The 21,339-nt window shown below is 41.7% G+C and overlaps 1 protein-coding gene across 8 annotated transcripts in view; it reads right to left on the reverse strand.

Annotated features, from left to right (window-relative positions):
* The window catches only part of Fam120c (family with sequence similarity 120C), a 141,542-nt gene extending 123,713 nt beyond the window's left edge, over positions 1-17,829 (reverse strand). For 4 of the 8 annotated variants that reach the window (XM_027432175.2, XM_027432174.2, XM_027432173.2 and 1 more), the window contains exon 1: positions 16,762-17,821. In XM_027432175.2, coding sequence (XP_027287976.1) covers positions 16,762-17,445 — 684 coding nt within the window. In that variant the 5' untranslated portion in view covers positions 17,446-17,821. Of the gene's footprint in view, positions 1-14,443; positions 14,978-16,761 lie in introns of those variants that run through there. The other 4 variants (XM_027432178.2, XM_027432177.2, XM_035449775.1 and 1 more) reach the window with 2 other exon arrangements.
* Positions 17,830-21,339: the final 3,510 nt, after the last annotated feature.

The raw sequence follows: 21,339 nt of genomic DNA on the forward strand, positions 1-21,339 counted from the left end.
TGCCTTTAATCCCAGCACTCCAGAGGCAGAGGCAGGTAAATCTCTGTGAGTTTAAGGCCAGCCTGGTCTACAGAGCAAGTTCCAGGACAGCTAGGGCTGTTACACAAAGAAACCCTATCTTGAAAAAAAAACAAAAAAAGAGAAAGAAATATATTCTATGAAGGTACTTTCCTGATGCCAAAACCATAGAAGGACACAAAAACAACAACAACAAAACTGTAGACCCATGTCCTTCATGAATATAGATGCAAAATTTTCAACAAAATACTTGCAATCTGAATTCAACAACACATTAACAAGTTACCACTGTAAGCTGGGTATAGTGGTGCACATCTTTGATCCTAGCACTCGAGAGGCAGAAGCAAGAGGATCTCTGAATTTGAAGCCACCCTGGTCTACAGAGTGAGTTTCAGGACAGTCAGAGCTACATAGTAAGACCCTGCCCCCACCAAAAAAGATTATTAACTTGATTTTACTTCAGAGATTCAAGAATGGTTCAATGTATACAAATCAATAGACTCAAGGACAGAAGTCACATCATCATCACAGAGATGCAGAAAAGGCTTTTGACAAAGTTCAATATCATTTCATCATAAAAACCCTGAAGAAACTAGGAACAAAAGGAACTAAGAAACAGTGAAAGCTATATACAAAAATCTATACCAACATTACACCAAATGGGGAAATTTTTAAAGCATTCCTTTTAAGGTCAGGAACTACACAAGAGTGTCCCCACTGTCTCTACTCTTATCCAGAATATCTGAAATCTTAGCCAGAGCAAAAAGGCAAGAGAAAAAAATGTATGCAAATAGGAAATGATCAAATTATCACTATTTGAAGATATTAATAAGAGACCAGCACAAAACTCTTAGATTTAATACTTTCACCAAAGTAGGAAGATACAAAATCAATATAAAAGAATCAATACTGTTTCTGTGTCTTAATAATGAGCATTTTAAGAAAGAACTCTAGAAAACAATCTTATTATCAACGGTCCTTAAAAATACCTAGGAATGAGAAGAGATCTGGAACCAGGGAGATCTCCAGAGACCTACAAGGAAGACACGATCTGACAATCCAGGCAATGGTGGAGAGGATAACCTAAAAGCCCTTCCCCTAAAATGAGATTGATGACTTCTCTTTATGCCATCCTAGAGCCCTCATCCAGTGGCTGATGGAAGCAGAGACAGACATCCACAGATATACACTGAGCTGAAATCGGGAATTTAGTTGAAGAGAGAGAGGAATGAAGAGCGAAGGGGTCTGTACCAGGTTGGAGAAACCCACAGGAACAGTTGATCTGAACAAGGGGGAGCACATCGACCCCAGATGCTGTCGGGGAGGCCAGTACAAGACTGATCCAGACCCTTGAACATGGATGTCAATAAGGAGGCCTCTGCACTCCAGGGAGCCTCTGGTTCTGGATTAGTATTTTTCCCTGGTGCAAGAAGGGACTTTGAGAGCCCATCCCATGTGAAGGGTTACACTCTGGCCCTGGACACATGGGGAAGGGCCCAGGACCAGCACAGGAAGATTTGGTGGACTTTGCAGAGCCCCCGTTGAGGGCCCTACCCTGCCTGGGGAGTGGTGGGTGGATGGGGTGGGGGGTAGGCTGGGGGTGGGGAGGAGGGATGGGGGTGAGAGGAGGGAGAGGGAGAAGGGACTTACATGTGAAACAAGCTTGTTCCCTAACTAGAACTAATAAATAAATTTAAAAAAATACCTAGGAATAAATCTAACCAAGGAGGTGAAAGATCTCTTTATTGAAAAGTTTAGAAAACTAAAGAAACTGAAGACACTGGAAGATGGAAAGACCACTCATGCTCATGGATTGACAACATCAAGAATGTGAAAAGTGGGCCTACAAACCGGCTCAGGTGTTGAAAGTATAACACCTTTCAATTGTGGACTGGAATTTCCTGCTGAGCCTGCAGACCTCAGTTCTAGCCCCACGATCAACATAGTAGAAGAAGAGAACTGACTCCCGCAAGTTATTCTCTGGCCTTCACACATACACACAATAAAAAAAGTAAAAGAAAAAATTACATTAAAATAATAGGGCCAGCAAAATGGCTTAGCTTGACAACCTGAGTGTTTGATCCCCAACTTCCATAAGTTGTCGATTTCCACACATGTCATGGGACATATACATCCCCCCACACAGGAAAAACATAAAAGTAAATAAATGTTAAATATATATAAATAATGTGAAATGGCATATTTTTTAAAGTAATCTATAGATCTATGTGATTTGATGATGAAAAGTCCCAAAGGCATCCTTCACAGAAATAGAAAAGAATTCTAAAATGAATATAAACCAATGAAGACCAGGAATAGGCATAACAATCCCAATTAGTAAGAATGCTATTAGTATCACATTATATGATTTCATATTACACTACAGAGACAAACTAACAACATAATTTGGTCACAAAACAGATACACAGGATCAGTGGAATGAAATAAAACTCACACAGCTACAGAATCCTGATTCTTAAAAAAAGGTGCTAGAAGCATTCATTGAACAAGAGATTTTCTTTAATAAATGGTGGTGGGAATACTGGAGAGATACAGATAGAAGAATGAAATTAGATCCCTATCTTTCACCATGTACAAAATCACCTCAAAATGATCAAAGAACCCAAGACCTAACACTCTGAAACTGCTGCAGAAAAAAAGAAACAGAAGAAAAATACTTCAAGATATAAGTAGATGCTAGTTGGGGGGGTGTTGGTAGGGGAGGACGGGAGGGAGAAGGGAACTGGGATTGTCATGTAAAACAATCTTGTTTCTAATTCAAATAAAAAAAAACTGAAAAAAAGATATAAGTAGATGCAAAGGTTTTCTCAAAGACTGTAATATTTGTGAAGGGACAGAAAGAGCTGACAAATGACATTGCATGAAATTAAAGTTTCTGAACAAGAAGGGAACAACAGAGTAAAGAGCCAGCCTACAGAATAGGTGATGATCATTGCAGCCATACATTGTGAGAGCAAAAGTAACATTTTAAGTTTTGATTACTGTGACTAAGACATCCATGAAACAAAAATGCCTCTAACCTATAAGCCCCTTTGCCCAACAGATAGCTATTTACTGAAATGCTGGAGGCTATTGTAAGAGATAACAAGCCACATTTTCACTCCCCTAAACAAGTTGCTTGACACAAGTACACTGGATGTGCTTGATCACATGTACACAGGAGGTACATGGGCAGGAAGTATGGCAAGATGTATGCTTACCTTTGATTAGATGTAGGCAGGAGGTACACAGGTAGGAAGTGCAACAGGATATATGCTTGTCCCTGATTGGACCTGATGGGAAATACACTGGCCCTATGGGATTGCCTTTTTAATCCTCTGCCAGATGTGACTCATCAGCATTTCCTGGGAACCCTGGAATGGACCTGGCCAGAGTTCATCAACCTGGCCAGTATTTAATTAAAGCTTGTTTCAAATTTGACTTAAAATTGTGGTAGTGGTCTCATTCTCACCCTGTGGAATTAACATTTTCTAGAGGTCCCAACAAGATACAGACCATACACCCAACTTCTAAAGCAGTACCTTCACTCTGGAGCTGAGTATCCACTTTAGAAAACATGTACCTTGAGATGTTCCAAGGCTCCAAGGATGCCTTTGATTCATAGATTATCAGAGTTAACTGCCATGTTGAGAAAAACAGCAACCATCTACAGAGGCCTACTAGTGAGTCATAGTCTGGTTTTGCTTTGTGTGATCCTGATCTGGGACCAGAGTCCAAGGAAAACAGCAAGATGTCACCCACCTGCCTGGTTCTGATTGGTTGGAAAGTTTTGTCTGTCTGTTTTATCTATGTGGATGGGTCTGTGTTTTCTGGTGTGTCCCTAAGCTTTGTTGCAAACATGGAGCTGATGCAGAATTGGGTCAAACTCAGTTGAATGTATGAGTGTATGGTAGTCTCAGCATGTTTTGTTTGTGACTGCTCTTGAGTATGCCAGCTTTATGTGTTTGGTGTTTCTTGGCTATATTTCTGCTGTCTCTGCTGCCTCCAACCAGCAGCCACCACCAGTACCATAAATACTTCTATGGCTGGGACCCAGAATCTCTTATTTCTCTGTCACTGGATTCAGGTTAGCAGAAATTCAAATGTCTTTTGGAAAGAGGTAACACTAAAGTTTGTTTTATGCTGTTCTACATTATTGGAAAGCTGGCTCTAGAGTTTAGTTATGGCCCTCCCTTCTCTAGATCCAAGCATATTTAAAATTTAAGTTTCCTCTATGTTCTCAGGCAAGCCAATTGACACTGAGACAGGGAGAAGAGAGCAAAGCAGAAGAGCCAAAAAATTAAGTTTGGTTTATGTGATTTATAATTTATTTTATTGCGTATGGCTAAGAATCTGTAAAATGTGTGAAAAAAGTTAAATAGCTCAGGTTTGATAAAGATCTATGCATAGGTAATCTTAATGGAACCATTTGGCATGATACAATTTTAGAATATAAGCAACATGTGGCTTGCCACCATCTTTACGCAGACACATGGCTCGAGGCAGTTTTTGCTATGGTTAGAGAAGATAGGCATCATATGACTTTACCACCATTTTGATTAAAGGTGACCACATGGTCTGGCCCAACCATGGAGGCAACAACAGGTCTCCAAGGTATTTTGGATTAGGATGGATTTTTGTATGATAATTCCTGTCCTGTAAACAATGTTTATGAAAGACAGGATTTTAAAATAACACTTGTTTAATAAGGTATTAAAGCTACACCTCTATGCATTCATATACAAGAACATACCTTGTGCTGGCAGACAAACTTTGTAATGTAAGAGTCAGCCAGATGGTATTGGTTTTAAAGATATGAAAGGGATCATGGAGAATAGCTGAGACTTGCTAGTGTGTGGCAGGCCTGGGATTCCTAGAGACCAGTTGCAATGGAAGACCCTAGCAGTTTTGGAAATGCTCGTGCCATGTGGTAACACTGAAAACACCAGCCACAGTGAATTGGAACAGGTTGGGACCTAGAAAGCAGGCAGGCTGTGTATGCTGCTGCTGAGAGTAGGGCCAGAGAGGTGACCCAAGCACTTTGCAAAGGATTGTGAAGGATCCCAGATATTAAGCACTGAATTGTTTGCACTGTTGGAGCTTGGTTCTGCTTAGTGCAAATTGTGGTTGTGCCCTGTATCTTCCCTCTTGAAGTAAAATTTAAAAAGGTACTTTATTTTTTTTATTTTTTGGTATTGCAGGAGCACATAGTTGAGATGTTAAACTTCTTTAAGAGGAAATTTTGGAGTTTTACAGAAAATTTAAATTAAAAATGGATATTTTTAAGGAACAGCTTTTAAATTTAACTTTATACAATGTTTTATATTATTAACATTTGATTTTAAATAAACAAACAAAATGCTATTGAGTTAGGGCCATAGCTATGAGCACCAAACACTAAAAATTGAGATATTCCTATGCTATAATGCAGCAAGACCCTTTGTGGGTCAAAAGGTCTTTTCACAGGGGTAGTCTAGGACCATCAGATGTTTGCATTGCAATTCATAAGTGGCAAAACTGCAGTTGTAAAATAACAACACAAATTATTTCATGGCTGGGAGTCACCACAACATATGCAACTGTGTTGAAGGGTCACATTTGGAAGGTTGATAACCACTGGCTTAGAGAATGTCTCTCCTTACCTAAGGTCTAAGGTCTATTCAGGCTTAAGAATATGTCTATTCTCCAGAGCGAGTGCCAAGATAGGCTCCAAAGCTACACAGAGAAACCCTGTCACAGGAAAAAAAAAAAAAGAATATGTCTATTCTCCTTGACTTTGATAACTTTGTTAAGCTTTAGCTATTTTTGATAAACTGAGTCATATAAGAAACTGTTATATTCTATAATGGTATACTATAAAAGGACTAGGAAAGTAAAGTTGCCAGTCTCCTTTGGAGATTTAATTCGTAAGTTAAGTTTTATTTTGATAGTAAAAAAGACGTTCAATTCAGAAATCATTGTTTTTTAAACTTAACAGGGATAAAGCTGCAAATCCTAATGTTATAAAAGCTACTAACTTATTGTAAACTGTTAAAGATAATTAAGATATACGAGTTAACAGTCACCTCATAAATGATCAAATTCTTTTTAGTATGTCCAGAACTATACTTATAGTCATACTAAATACTAATGTAATTACAGAAATAAGCCTTATTTAGCCTCTTGTATATGTTTTAAAGGTTAAGCCTAAAACAAGTAACTAAAAACAAGCAAAAGTTTATTTAGCTCAGATATACTTAGTAGACAATAGTCTTCACACTTATCAGAGATCTGCTGAATTTAAAAAGGGGCTGGAGAGATGGCTCAGTGGTTAAGAGCACTGGTTGTTCTTCCAGAGGACCTGGGCTCAATTCCCAGGACCCACATCGCAGCTCACAACTGCCCTTCCAGTTTTCAGGGGATCTGACACCTTCACACAGACATACACAGGCAAAACATGAATACATATAAAAATAAATAAAATTTTTAAAATGTTTAATGGAAAAGCTTACTATGACAGAGACACCAGGTCTTAGCAGTAACCCCAAGGTCTCCAAGAAGATGATGGGGCACAATTGTTAATATTCAGGCATCTTTACTGGCCTGTCCTTGGAGTTCTGACACCCTCAACTGCAGCCACTAAGAGTACCACCTGTGCATATTCACTGTTTCCTTTTAAAAGGGCCCTGCCCACTTCCCATCTCTCTCTCTCTCTCTCTCCCCTCCCCTCTTTCCTTTCTCCTCTCTCCTGCTGCTCCTGCCTCTGGAGGCTGGTCTCCCCCCTTCCCATTCCCCCTTTTATGATCCCTTTCCCTAATTTAAAAAATAAACCTTGCTTGTACCCTGTTGCATTGTGTCATTCTCAAACACGATGATTTTCTTAAATTACAACAATGATGATTCCACCTGCATGTGGTAACGTTAACCACTGGGCAATGCCTCACGAAAAGCCAGGGCCTGCCCAAATTGTTGACAAGCAGGACAATGGAGAGAAGGTTGGTTCCCCAAGTTCTTCTTCCACAGGAAAAGGCTTTCAGGTCTCCTGGACCTGATGGACAAAGATTGGCTGTCCTGGTACCTCTGCCACAAAACAAAGCCCATGGAGACCAAAGGAACCTTGGATGAACATCTAGGGAATGGATAAATCTCTGTCATTTTAACGGATACCTAAGCCATTTGGATTATACTCCCTGCTATAATTGATCCTTCTCAAATCTCTGATGGTATTGACAGCTAGACTAACTATAGCTTTATCAGCCTGGCAGCAGCAGGCAACCAGCTCCTTCTCCCAATGCTGCAGCCATCTTGTTAGTCCATGTCATATATAAAACTCAAGCCTTGCTTTTCTAGATCTATAGGTCTCTTGTTAAGAAAAGGCAGGTGGGGAGGGGGGTGCTGGAGAAATGGCTCAGAGGTTAAGAGCACTGGCTGTTCTTCCAGAGGTCTTGAGTTCAATTCCCAGCAACCACATGATGGCTCACAACCATCATGAGATCTGGTGCCCCTTCTGGCCTGCAGGGATACATGCAGACAGAATACTGTATACATAAAAAAAAAGGCAGATGGGTTTGCCTTACTAACAGGCTTCATATGAAAGAATAATAGGTTTCAGATGTAACTTTTTACTATTCCTTTACTTAAAAGAACTTACTTTGCAATGACTGTTTTCAGTAATAACTACTCATCTCTGGTAAATGACTAAATAGAAAGAAAAAGGTTTGAAGTCTGTGCAAGTTCTGAGGGTCAAGGAAAGTGTTCTAAGGTGTACAAAGGTCCAAGGATGTGAAAGCTTAAGTAACTTCTGACTTAAGGTGTGTAAATGCAAGTCCTAAAGGTATAAGAAAGTTATTTAAGGTTTGTAAAAAACAAAATGTTTCGGAGCTGGAGACATAGCTCAGTGGTTAAGAGCACTGACTGCTGTTCCAGAGGTCCTGAGTTCAATTCCCAGCAACCACATGGTGGCTCACAACCATCCATTATAAGATCTGGTGCCCTCTTCTGGTGTGCAGATATACATGGAAGCAGAATGTTGTATACATGATAAAAATAAATAAAATCTTTAAAAAAAACACGAAATGTTTCAGACTTCTCCCCCCTCTATGCTATTGCTATTCTGAGATTTCCTACAGACACCTGTTAGCTGTTTTCTTAGACAATGTGGGTTTTAGTACAGATTACAAACATTGGTAAATGCTAATATATCTAAAACTTTCATCTTTTTTGTAAACTAAAATTCATGTAACCTTCAGGGAATCAAGAGAGTTCTAAGACCTGGATCCACCTCTCACAGGTCAAAGGGACTCCAGATAACTACAACGTGTAAGTTTTCCCATTTGCCTATTGCTGATGGTGGGATCGCTCTCTCTCTCTCTCCTGGTCTTGGGATTCCTCCCCTCCCCCAATTACTAGGACTACAGGCCTAGAAGTTCCAAAAAAAGATTTTCCTTTAAGGTCATAAATTTTAACTTCTGCCCATAGTTTATATGCATCAGTCCCTTGGCTGACAGACAACATCTAGGAATCAATTATAGACTGCAAACTCCTGAGCTCTGACTTGCTGAAAGCTGATGTGATTGCACCCTGTCTCATCAGCAATCCAGATGCTTCTGATGCTTTCTTTATTCAACTCTTATTCCTCTTCCATGCTTTTGACCGGTATTTCAGCATTCCTGGGCCCTGACAATGACATCCTGGCTGCAGCTGGAAGTAGTTACAGAAGTGAGTATGCTGGCCCTTATCCTCAACAGGTTGGAATGTTAGTTCAAAAGGAAATTCCCTGGCATAGGGGAGAAAATGGCTATCTATAATGTCAATTGGAATATTAGGAAAGGTACCCATTAAAACCAGATAGGCCCAGATCTATCAACAGGTAGATTCATTAGCTGAAATAGTTTTAGATTATGATAAGTCACTCAACTTGCTCTATGTAAAACAGAGGTTACTGTATACCTTTTAAAGAAAATTGTATCCAAACAATTAATTACAGATAATCTGGCTGTACTCAAAAAAAAGCAAAAAGTGGGACCTGATATGAAATAAGTGGCTGGTCCCCACTCTCACTGCCAGGCACCTCCTAGATAATAACTCTTATGTCAACCATTACAGGGTCTTTGGCCCTTCTGCTTCTAATTACTGCTGGCTCTTGCATCATTAATGCCTTAACTAGCTGATAGTTCTTATCTGGGTACCATTAAGCTGATGGTTATTAGATCCCAATATAAACAGGTACCTGTCATAGAGTCAAGGATTTGACTCAGGACACAACTCAAGGGGGGAAGGTGATAGCCAAAGTTACATTTTAAGTTTTAAGTACTGAGCCTAAAACAAAATGCCTCTAAGTATCTACACAAGGACAGATACTTACTGAAATGTTAGAGGCTATTGTTTATGGGCAATAACAAGGCACATGGGCAGGAAATACTTCAGGATGAACACTTGCCCCTGATTGAATGTAGCCATGAGGTACACAGGACAGGGAGAGAAGTATGCCAGAATATGTTTGCCCCTGATTGGACCTGATGGGAAATATATGGGATTGCCGGTTTAAGCCTCTGCCAGGTGTGATTCATCAGCATTTCCTGGGAACCCTGGAATGGACATGGCCAGAGACCATCAACCTGGCCAATATTTAATTGAAGCTTGCTTCAAATATGTCTTAAAATTGTCATAGTGGACTTATTCTTCCCCAGTGGTATTAATAACATCTGATACGGGATTCAACCAAGAGTATATTATAAAAAAAAACAAAAATTAGACATCAAACCCCTCCCCAAATTATCCAACCAATAAGCAGGAAAACAATTCTCAAAAGAAGTACAAATGACCAAGAAATACAAGGGAAAATGCTTAGTTGTCAGGAAAATGAAAACCAAAACTACAATGATATTGCATCTTACTCCATTCAAAATAGCAACCAAACAAAACAAAAAACATAGGATGTGGGTAAGGAGGCAATGCTGGCCATGGTAGTGCATGCCTTTAATCCAGCACTCTGAGGCAGAGAGGTAGCTGCATCTCTGTGATCTCAAGGCTAGCCTATTCTACATATTGAGTTATAGGCTAGTCAAGGCTACATAGTGAGACCCTCTCTGGAAAACCAAAAGAAAACAAAAAAGAATGCAACTTGGACCACTATCATCACTAGGGAACTTGGTATAAACATATAATCTTGGAAGGCATGGTGGTACATGTCTTTAATCCCAGCACTCAGCAGGTGGGTAAGGATGCAAGGGGGTGGGGGAGAGGAAGCCTAGGCTGGGCACTTAACTCAGTTAAGAGAGCACTTGCAAAGCAAACACAAGGCCTTCAGTTTGATCCTCAGCACTGAATAAATTGATGCACACTTCTATTTCCAGTACTGGGGAGGCATAAGCACAGTGAGTTCAGGCCAGGTGGGGCTATCTTTAAAAAACTGAGGGGGGAGAAGTGTTGAAAGATATCCTTGGCTACATAAGAATATGAGGTCAGCCCGAGCTACAACAGGAAACACTATCTCAAAACACACACAGACACACACACGAACACACAAAGTCAACCATTGTATACTTCTAGCAGGAATGTAAGTTAGCCCAGTCATTGTTGAAATTAGTATGGAGGTTCATCAATTACCTAAAATAGAATGTCTATATGACCCAGCTATATCATTTCTGGGCACTCCTAAGTAATCTAAGCCAGAAGACTGCAGAGACATTTGTACATCCATGTTTATTATAGCAGTATTAAAGAAGCCAAAATATGCTATGATCCTAAATGTTCATCAATAAATGAATGAATAAAAACAGTGTGTGTGTGTGTGTGTGTGTGTGTGTGTGTGTGTGTACAATGTCGTTTTACTCAGAGGAAAGAACAAAATTATGTCATTTGCAGGAAAGTTTGCAACATGATATCACGTTAAGTGAAATAAGCCAGACTCATAAAGACAAACATGTTTTCTATTACATATGAATCTATATTTTACATAGAGGTATGTATGAGACATGAAGTAGAAAGGGGAACGTGGAGGAGGAAAAGGACTGACAGGAAACAAGGGGGGCAAAAGGAGGTAATGGCCAAGAAAAAAAGAAAATCAAGTAGCACATGTTTTCTTGCATATGTAGGATCAAAACTTTAAAAATAGATGACATGAAAGCTATATATGTATCTTCACATATAAAAATGAATGGCATGAAAACAGTATTATTTGGGAAAAGGAAAGACAACAGCAGGGAAGGCAAAGAGGATAATGATGGGGATGAATATGAGCAAATTATGATGTATACACATGAACATATTATAATGAAACCCATTACTGTGCATGTTAACTAAAAATTAATTTAGAGCTGTCAAGATAGTGCAGCAGGTAAAGGTCCTTGCAGCCAAATCTAACAACCTGAGTTCCACTTCTGGAACCCACACAGTGGAGAGAACTGATTCCCACAAGCTGACCTCTGACAGCCACACATGAACCATAGCACACTTGTACCCATGCAAACACGTGCAGGTACTCTCACACTAACACACAAAGAAATAAATGTTTAAAAATGTTTAAAGTGTTTTTAAAAGTGGCCAGGGAAATGGTTCAGCAGGTTAATGTACTTGCCAAGTTTGATGACCTGAATTCAATCCCCAGGAGGCACACAGTGGAAGAGAACTGATTTGTCCTCTGACCTCCACACTCACATTGTGGTACACACATACCCCACCCACATGCATCCACCCCCTCCACCCCCACACCAAATTTAAAAAAAAAAACTTTTTTTAAGTGGCAACAGATGAGGAATGAGAATAGTCTTTTTTCAAGAATAAGAATAATGGAAAGCAAAAAAGGAGGTAAGGATAATGGCTTAAGATTGATTTATATTGTAATGATTATTATGAGACTAGGAATATACCTCAAGGTAAATGTGCTCTTCTACATGTGTGAGGTTACAGGTTTCATCCGTAGCACACACACACACACACACACACACACACACACACACACACACACACACACACACCAATTATTTGTGCACAGAAAGGGATTGCTACTTCTGAATTCCTAAACATCACTGTGTGACTCACTTGGCAATTAACTAACACATTTGTCTTGCATTGGCAGGACTGTGGATTTCAGCATTGCTGGCACAAATGCAATGCATAACAATTCTTACTGTTTCTCTGCATTTAGTCAATAAAAGTATATAACCTTACACAAAGATCTTTGAAAAGGAAATGTCATGGGATTTTGCATAAAGACTAAGCAATAGAGATTTAGCAATTTTTATAGCTCACTTACCAGAGCCTACCTCTTCCCCCAAAAGAAAATTACTGGACCTGTGTTTTGGTTCAGTGGTACAGTTAAGTATGTACCAGCCATGCATGGGTGCTAGCTAATCCATAGCACCAAAATATGTTTGGTTTGGTTTGGCTTTGACACTGGGGAGTGAAACTGGGAACTTCCTTGTTCAACACTGAGGTATATTATATCCCCAACCTCCATTTTGCTTTTTTGCATTTAAGTTATTTGATTGTAAAATGGTGAAGATAAAGAGCATCTTGCAAATCTGTGAGGATTAAACAAAACACTGTGTTTAAAAGCATTTGATACCCAACTTGGTGCTCAAGAAGTGACAGTGATTACTCTCATGATCATTTCCCATCTAGAAGAACCGTGGACTTTTCAGGGTCTGGATGACAGGATTAGTAATCTCTCAGGAGGCACATCAGCCATTTCCTTCCTGAAGGAGGGAAGCACAAAAGGCACCTGCACCCAGTCAGATTTCTCAATGTCTGGTTATTCATGTACCACCAATATGACTGTCGACACAATCAAACCTTTGCCCTTTCCATTAACCCACTTAGCCTCCTAAGACAGCGGTGAAGCAGAGGGCATTATGTGCTGGTTATTTTATGCTCATTTACAATAACCATTAAATAAAGCTTCCATTCCCCTGCATCACACCACATCATCTCCTGAGTCACAGTCTAAACCTACTTTATGTTGCTCTGTTTCTGAGACCCTTTGGAGGAGAATGGGCCAGGAACTTGCGGGCTACTAAATTTTCTTGCTACTGGTTGTATACACTTACAAAGGTATACTGAGCAAACAATTATGACAAACCAAATTACAAACATCATGTCAACAATAGGCACCAAAATTTTTATGAAGTATAAATTTGTATAAAGCTAAACAGACAACCCAGCACTTTAACAAGTATTTAATCCTGCCACTTCTATATTCTCTATTAAAACGAAAATGAGACTAAAAATAACGGCTTATCTTGACTTCTAAACTAAAGAACAAAACCAAGGCACAATAGAGATCCAGTTTTTGTTCTGAAGCACTAATATTCAAACAAAAGAAATGTTCCATATGCAAATCACCCATGTGAAAAATTGCCACCTTCAAGACAGAATGCAGCTCTGAAAAGGCAATGAACAGTTATTGACCCATACTCTTTCATGTCTGCACCACAATCCAAGAAATTCTTCATCATGCCAACAACAACAAAGTTGCTGTTCACAGCCAAGAGATCTAAAAGCATCCACACTATTTACATAATTTTGGAGTCAGGCTTAAGTCACAGTTTACACTTATAGCCACAGTATGCACATTTTTGCTTATGTGTATGTGCTCACAGAATCCAGAATAAAGTGTCAGATCCCCAGAGCTGGAGTTACAATTGTAAGCCACCCATTATGGATGCTGGGAACTGAATTCAGGTCCTCTGTAGGAGGTAAACAGGCTCTTAACTTTTGTTTTTTTGAGATGTGTATCACTATGCAGCTCAGAACTGCCCCAGGCTCCCTGAATACTGGGATGAGGTATGTGTGTCATCATACCTACCACAGTACACACTTTTTAAAAGTCACCCCTACAATCTCTTCTCTTTGGATTTACCCAAGCCATCATTTTTTTCTGTATTGCTGGGATATATACTTACAGATGGTATCTCACTATATTAGCAGGTTGAACTCAAACTCCAAGGCTCAAGCCATCCTCCTGCCTCAGCCTCCTGAGTAGCTGGAATCATACAGGCATACATGACTGCTCATGACCACCGCTGATATTTTCAAAAAGTGAGACTGAACCAAGTGTGATGGGGCACTCTTGTGATTCCAGCACTTGAGAGGCAGAGGTAGAACAATTAGGAAGAATTCAAGGTCAGCCTTGGCTATACATCAAATTTAAGGATAGCCTGTGATAAATATGACAAAATACACTTATAGTTGGTTCTCAAAATTTTTGACTTGTGTAGATTATAAACCACAAACCTACAGTGTTATTCTTTCCTGCCAACCATCAATCAAAACCTATTCAGCAAGTAATATTTGTAAAGATAATAATTAATAGTTACCTACTCAGAGCCCACAAACAAGCTGTTTTGGGTCTCCAAACCCTTGTCCACTATCAGTGGATGGATTGTTGGGGCTAAGGCATGCCAAGATAAAAGCAAGCTGAAATGAAAAGGATTCAATGGATGGGTAAAAAAGCAGCATCTTTTTTTATTTCAACCTCTTCATGGGCAATCTGTAAAGGTACTCCCAAATTTCCTCACCCACTAAGAAAACACCATGTCCCCAGCAGATAGGCTACATATTTTCATCATGTGCAATTAGCACAGAGAATCTGGATTTTATTTTCAGTCTTTCCGAAACCCTGGCCTTTTGGAGAGCCCTTAACTGTGAATTGTCTGCAACCATCACGGTACTTACTAACCAGCAAGCACTCAGTAAAGGAATAACACAAATGGATAAACCGAACCTGCTTTTATCCAGGTGCTAGTGAGGTGTTTCTTCCAGTGTGGAAACAATCTAACCACAGTGCCTCTTTAGAAAGATTCATCCTTGAACACCGTTGTTAAGAACACAAGCTGTTCAGTCAGACTACGTGGACATAAATCCCAGAATCCCAGCTCTATCACTTATTACTAGGTTATCTCTGGGCAAGCGTGTAAAGCTCCTGGGTCCGCCGAGTTCCCCCACTTGGAAATCAGGGGTAATACTGCTTCATGAGTTACTGTAAAGATCCAATGAGACAATTTTTAAAGCACTTAAGGGCTGCAGGTGTAATCCAACAGAAAAGCATGTCCCCAGCACAAACCCCACTCCCCTCAAAAAAAGAAAGGAACCTGCCCCACTAGCATAGTCATCACTTGTGCCAGCAGTCAAGTTGCCAGCAATAGCAAGATAAAAAAAATGGGGTTAAAAAAATCCCTTAAAGCCTGGGTGGTGCCATTAAAAACAATTTGGAAGGAATGACTGTAAATGAATCTGCTTTGAAATGTTCAGCCAGGAGAACAGGCAAGTGGGATTTTCTTATAGTTATATTTTAAGTTAGCTCCTGATTAGATTTTTTGCATGCAGTGTTAGATTGAAGCAGGGCCTTCTGGTTAGTAATGACACTATCACTGAGCTCTGCCCCCAGGCCATTACTGGCCTTTCAAATTAAAAAAGCTATAATCTATGAAGCCTAGGCACAGATTTGATGCTGAGCTCTACATGTCTAGCATCATAGGATTCTAGTCACATTCTATAACCATTGCAAACTTCTCTATGTAGCAAATCTTTCCATCTCTATTTCCTCCTTACTCCACCAGCTGCCACCTGTTTAGTTTCCGGATTCCCAAACCCCCAATCCTGAGAGGACATCCCCCAAAAACTCTGGTTGGGAAATAGGTTTGCAGTTTCTTGCTACCTAACCCTGTACTGCTTTTCTGTTTCTTCTTCCTGCCCACCTCCTTACTTCCCAAGTCTTGCTATTCTCTACACGTAGTAACTTGAAACCTAAGAGTATGGGAAAGCAACAGTGTAACAGCAGTGTTGCCAAGAACCGGGGACGCTGCCAAGCTTTTCCCCAAGCTCCATATGCAGTGACCCAACTTACTCACAGACTGGACTTACATTTTAAGCCCATGGGGCCTCAAACACTTGGTATTTCTTTTTGCTTCTGCTCAATTTAACTATTTAAAAACAACATCCTCCAAGAACCGCGAAGCATTCAAATCTAGCCAGTTCTCACAGACGTGGATAAGGCCTGGAATCTTCAGGAAGTTTCCCTGAATAATTTTAGCCCACAGATATCACCCCACCCACCTAGCCAAACATGTACTGTACTTACTGTCTGTACCAGAAAGCATAGTCACCATGCATTTACACCATGAAATAAATGTTCCGTATGTGATCTTCCAAAGGCAGGAACAGTGTCTCATCATGGCTTTGAAAGCCCCCAGTCTTTGAAACCCCCTACTCAGCCTGTTCATCTTCCTGAACAGTGACTCAATCAGTGAATTGTTTGTTTGGGCTAAGGCACACCAAGATAAAAAGCATGCTGAAATGAAAAGGATTTAATGGATGGGTAAAAAAAAAAAAAAAGCATTAGGTCAAATGGGCGAAAACATAGAAGAAAGGTGCTTGACTAACATCTGTTTTATTTGCCATGAGGTTGAAAAGAGATATACGGGAGGGAATGTCAACTGGAAAATGAAGAAAAACATATTTCGGTTTGAGAGAGATGACAGCAAGAGAAACATGAGCAATCGTGAGTCAATTCTCCTAAAACCAACAGGTAGGCCATTGGGGTAAGTAAAGGTAAAGGGTGTTACTAGGATGGCATGGATAGAGATACGGTCACGTGGGTAAGTGAATTGGTAGGAGGCCATTGAAGGGGACACAGGTGGATAAAATGGTCGCCATTAGGTTAGCCGATTAGGTGAGTGGCAGGTAAGTCGGTAAATGGTTAGGTGTTTAGTCTGGAAGGAACAGGTGTGGGACATTTCATTTAAAATCTGACCCCTCCCTCACCTTGACCCGGAAGCGGATGAGTGCTAGCCTCACGCAGTGGCTCAGGCAGGCAGGTGGCAGGAACCAGGCCCGCGGTGGAGGGGTGCCCTTGTTGCCCACGTGTCCCACGATCAGTTGCGCAGTCTGCCGCTCCGCCTGGCACCGACGGCCCCATTCGGCCAGTCGGTCTTTCCCCAGGCCCCCAGGGAACATGACCACCAGCTCCAGGCCGTCGCCGCCCGGATAGGCACAAGCCTGGCACAGCGCTGACAAGTAGCCCAGCATGGCATTCCACTGGCCGCCACAAACCCAATCCGTCTGGTAGCCACCATAGAGCCGCGGCAGCGCCGAGCCCGCGTCTACCAATACCCGAGCCCCCGGCAGCGGAGGGGGCGGCGGCGGGTGCAGCCCAGGCGGCGCTTGGCCGTGATGGTGGAAATGGTGAGCAGGGTGATGGTGCCGAGTCGGCCCCGCGCCCCCGGAGTAAGCGCCAAAGGCAGCGGGCGGGAGCGGCGGCGGCAGAGGAGCGGAGCCCCTGGTGATGCGTGGAGCCCCGGGCGCTAGGGCTGCTGGCGGCAGCTGGCGGTGCAGGTGCTGCTGCTGCTGCTGGCGCGAGACGGTGCGCGCGAGTTTGAGGAGGTCCACAGGCACCACAGCCCCGGGACAGCGCTTCTCCAGGAACTCTTGGAAGCCCTGGACGCCCATGCTTCCTCCGTGGGCAGAAGAAACAGCGGCTGCGCAAGCGGGCCAGTCGGCGATCCCCGCGCGAAGCTGGAGGCGGGCGCGTGCGCACTCCGCGGGGGGTAGGGGCGAGGGGGGCGGGGAAAGGGTTCAGGACGGGAGGGGCGAGGGAACGTGGGCGGGGAGGGGAGGAGACCACAGACTGGGTGCGGGTGGAGAGCAGAGGTGAGGCTGACCAGACTCAGAAGAGGCTGGGAAGATAAAAGCGACGACAATTCCTAGTCACTTCTCTTTTTTCCGTTGCCCTCCGCTGCTCTTCTTCACTGCTTCAAAGCGGGTGAAGCTTCTGCCTTCCACCTCCGGGAGCCATGTTGCCTCGTCTTCTCTGTGATACTCGTTTTCTAGCTGGGGGAGGGGAATCGGGGCGGGGCGAGGCGGATGGGCATCCTGGGAGTTGTAGTCTTTTCCCGGATGGCCTCAGGGTGCAGTCGAAGCACCAGACAACCACCCATGTCAGGCCTTGATAACGCACAACGTCAGAAGAAGCAGGACACGAAAATGTGTGTATAGGATTTGTACCAGACCCCCTAGTATCCAGCCGAGTTGCCTCAAGAAATGACACCGCCATTCCCGGGGAAAGGAATGGAGGTGATGCATCATGGGAAAGGAAGTACAGAGGATTGATTGAATTTGGCTGAAGTGAGCTAAAGTTCCCTGAGAGGGAGAATTTTCCCTTCCACAGAAAAGAGGATATGCATAAATCTAAATGAATGGATAAGAACACACATGAAACATAACAGCCATTACCATTTCTATATCAAGCCGCTTGTTTTTGGCTACTGTCATTCTTTGAAGGGTTGTCGCTCTTAGGAATGATAAAACATTTACCTAAGACAATGCACACACAAAATGAAATTGACTATAATTTTCCCTCAGTATCTCTGGTCAGGGAGATAAAACACCCACACAAATTCAACCACAACGTGGACCTCATTGGTCCTTACTAAGTTATGCCATATGGTTAGGGGATTTGCTTTCAAACCTACTGAATTTGCCCAGGTGGTAGCAATTTAAAAGAGCTGCAAGGGCTCTAATTTGATCACAATCTTTTGAAAACTATGTTTTCAGCATGCTTCTCCAGTGAAATCCATGTAGTGTCTGTCTTATGTCAAGCATTTAGGGCCCACTCCTTCAACCAGAATACATACAGCAGAAAATTAGATCTGCCGTGAAGAATAGTCACATCTGGCTTGGAATTTATGGAAAGGTGCTGGACAGAACCCAGAAGTGATCATGATGAGTGATATCAGAATGGCCTGTTAGGATGAAAACACAAACAAGTTACAAATTCTCTAGAGGAATTTGTCATAGGAGTAGTAGATCCAGAATGGCAGGGATGGTGAAGCAAAGTGAATGGAAGGGCAATAGCTTGAAGGGAGGAAAGATGGAGAGAATGATGTTCTTAGTAAAATATGCTTACTAGATATTCTGCCCAGAATCCCTTTTCTAGGAATTGACCTTCTCATTGTTAAATTGATAAGGTTAGAGCAAAAACTGTCTTAGGCATGGTGGTATGTGCCTGAAATCCCAGTATTGAGGAGGTTAAAACAGCAGGGTTAAAACCTAAGATCCAGGTTAGCTGAGGCTACCTAGTGATTTCCAGGAACCAAAAACCATCATGTTCACATATTTTTTTCTTTTTGTTTTTCGAAACAGGGTTTCTCTGTGGCTTTGGAGGCTGTCCTGGTACTAGTTCGTGTAGACCAGGCTGGTCTTGAACTCACAGAGATCCACCTGCCTCTGCCTCCTGAGTGCTGGGATTAAAGGCATGTGCCACCAATACCCGGCTCATATATTCTTATATTACCATATTCTAACTGGATGTGGTGGCTTACAACTGTAAACCCAACATTTGGAAGGTTGAGACAGGAGGATTGCCACAACTTTGAAGCTAATCTTTTCCAGGTCACTCTAGGATACAAATGAAACAAAACAAATAATAAAAAAAAACCCAACAACAAAAATTGGATGATAAGCTACTTATAAAAATGTTAGCCTGAAATGAGACAGCTTTAGAGGTAAACTATTTTAATCTACCTTCAAAGTATCCTTTCTGGGCTGGTGAGATGAGACTCTGGTAAAAATGCTTGCTTTGCAAACACAAGGAAGTGAGTTCAATCCTCAGAGACGGCATCAAAAAAGCCAAGCTCAGCACAGTGCATTTGTAATCCTGGTGCTGTATAAGTAGAGACAAGTGGATTCCTAGGACTCAGTGGTCAATCAAGCAGCCTAGTCTAATTGATAATTTTCAGGACACTAAGAGACCCTATCTCAAAAACTGAGGTGGAGGACTGCTAAGGAGTGATATCCAAATTTTGCCATCTGGTTTTCCTAGGTACACATATGAACGCACGAACGCACGCACGCACGCACGCACGCACCTGTACATATACATACAAATTATCCTTTATTTTCAGATAAACTTTATGGTAAAAACTGAAAATTCCCAGATGTATTCCTCTTCCCCATTTTAACCCTTTTAATGCTCTGTGAACTTGAGCTATGTCTAAAATTTGTATCTTTCCATCTTAAATGATGATCTTAAACAGCATACTTAGGACTGTGTTCCTTAACCAAGCATGCACACGAATATTTTCCACACTAAAGTGCTTTCTTATAGGACTCTGGGCTCCCTAAAACCTCATTCCTTTGTTCAAAGAAGCCAGTGCTTTGGAATCAACTCCCTCATGTGGGAGGAAAGTGTACCCTGTGTGAATGAGGAATGGTGACAAGAGCACAGTCATGTGAAGGAACCTAATGCCTCAAACCCATGGGAATGATGCTGATAAGGGGTTCGAAAAGTATCAAGCGTGGCTTCCTCCTCCCTGAGGCTGCTCCCCTACAGAGATTAGATAATGGGCCTCTAATAATGATTATTGCTGTACATGATAAATGAACTGACTTTACAGGCTGTTGCTACTGGCTCTCCATCAGAATGCAAGGCCCACCCAGCCCCAGCTTTTCAGCATGTGCCCTGTCATTTCTTCATTCTCCATTACTGCAGTCAGGTAATCCCAAAGCCGTGCTGGTAGAGACACTCATGTTCTCCTTATCTGCTTTGAGTAATAAATCTTTCTCCACTCTTTCATGCCTTGGATGTGCTTTTTTGTTTTATCTTTGCACTCACAAGACATGAGCTCATTACATTTGGTTCCATAAAGAAGAACCAATCCAGAAATGAGGTGTGGCAAATTACAAACCCTAAATACATGGAACTGGTAAAGATAGAAAGCTTCTAGCCTCCATTGGTGGTAAGGGGGTTGGCATTTTGTAAGACATGGCAGTTAGATGGTTATTTATTGTTTCTGGGACTCAGATGCCCTGGACCTGGGCATGTAGTTCAGTGGTTGTGTTCTTACCAGCTTCCATTCCTCAGTGCCACGAACAAATAAAAACAAACCAAAGCAGCAGTACTGAGCTCAGCTTACTGTTTCCTATTGGGTCTTTGATCAACAGGATCTTGAGCAGAATGGCAGAGAATGAGCTGTATCCTTAGACAGAGTGCTAAGAAATAGAAGCTGCAACAGTGGAAGAGCACTTGCTTGGCAGGCCCAAGACAAGGAGTTCTGTCCCCAGCACTGGAAAAAAGAAGACCAACAAGATTTTCACTACATATTATTAATATTTGTTACTGGGAGATCTCCCAACATGAAACCAATAGGCATTCAAATAAAGACAGAGTATTTTTGTCAATAGAAAATCACATGTGATGAATCGGGACCATAATTGACCATCCGGAGTAGTGATTCCTGTGAATTGCTCCGAACAGCATTTTCCCAGCCTAACAGATTTCCCACATTAGAAACACTGAGTGTAGGACTAGAAATCTGTGGTTTTAATGATGTCAAAGCTAGACAA

Source organism: Cricetulus griseus, chromosome X, assembly GCF_003668045.3.
Source record: "Cricetulus griseus strain 17A/GY chromosome X, alternate assembly CriGri-PICRH-1.0, whole genome shotgun sequence".
NCBI lineage: Eukaryota > Metazoa > Chordata > Mammalia > Rodentia > Cricetidae > Cricetulus > Cricetulus griseus.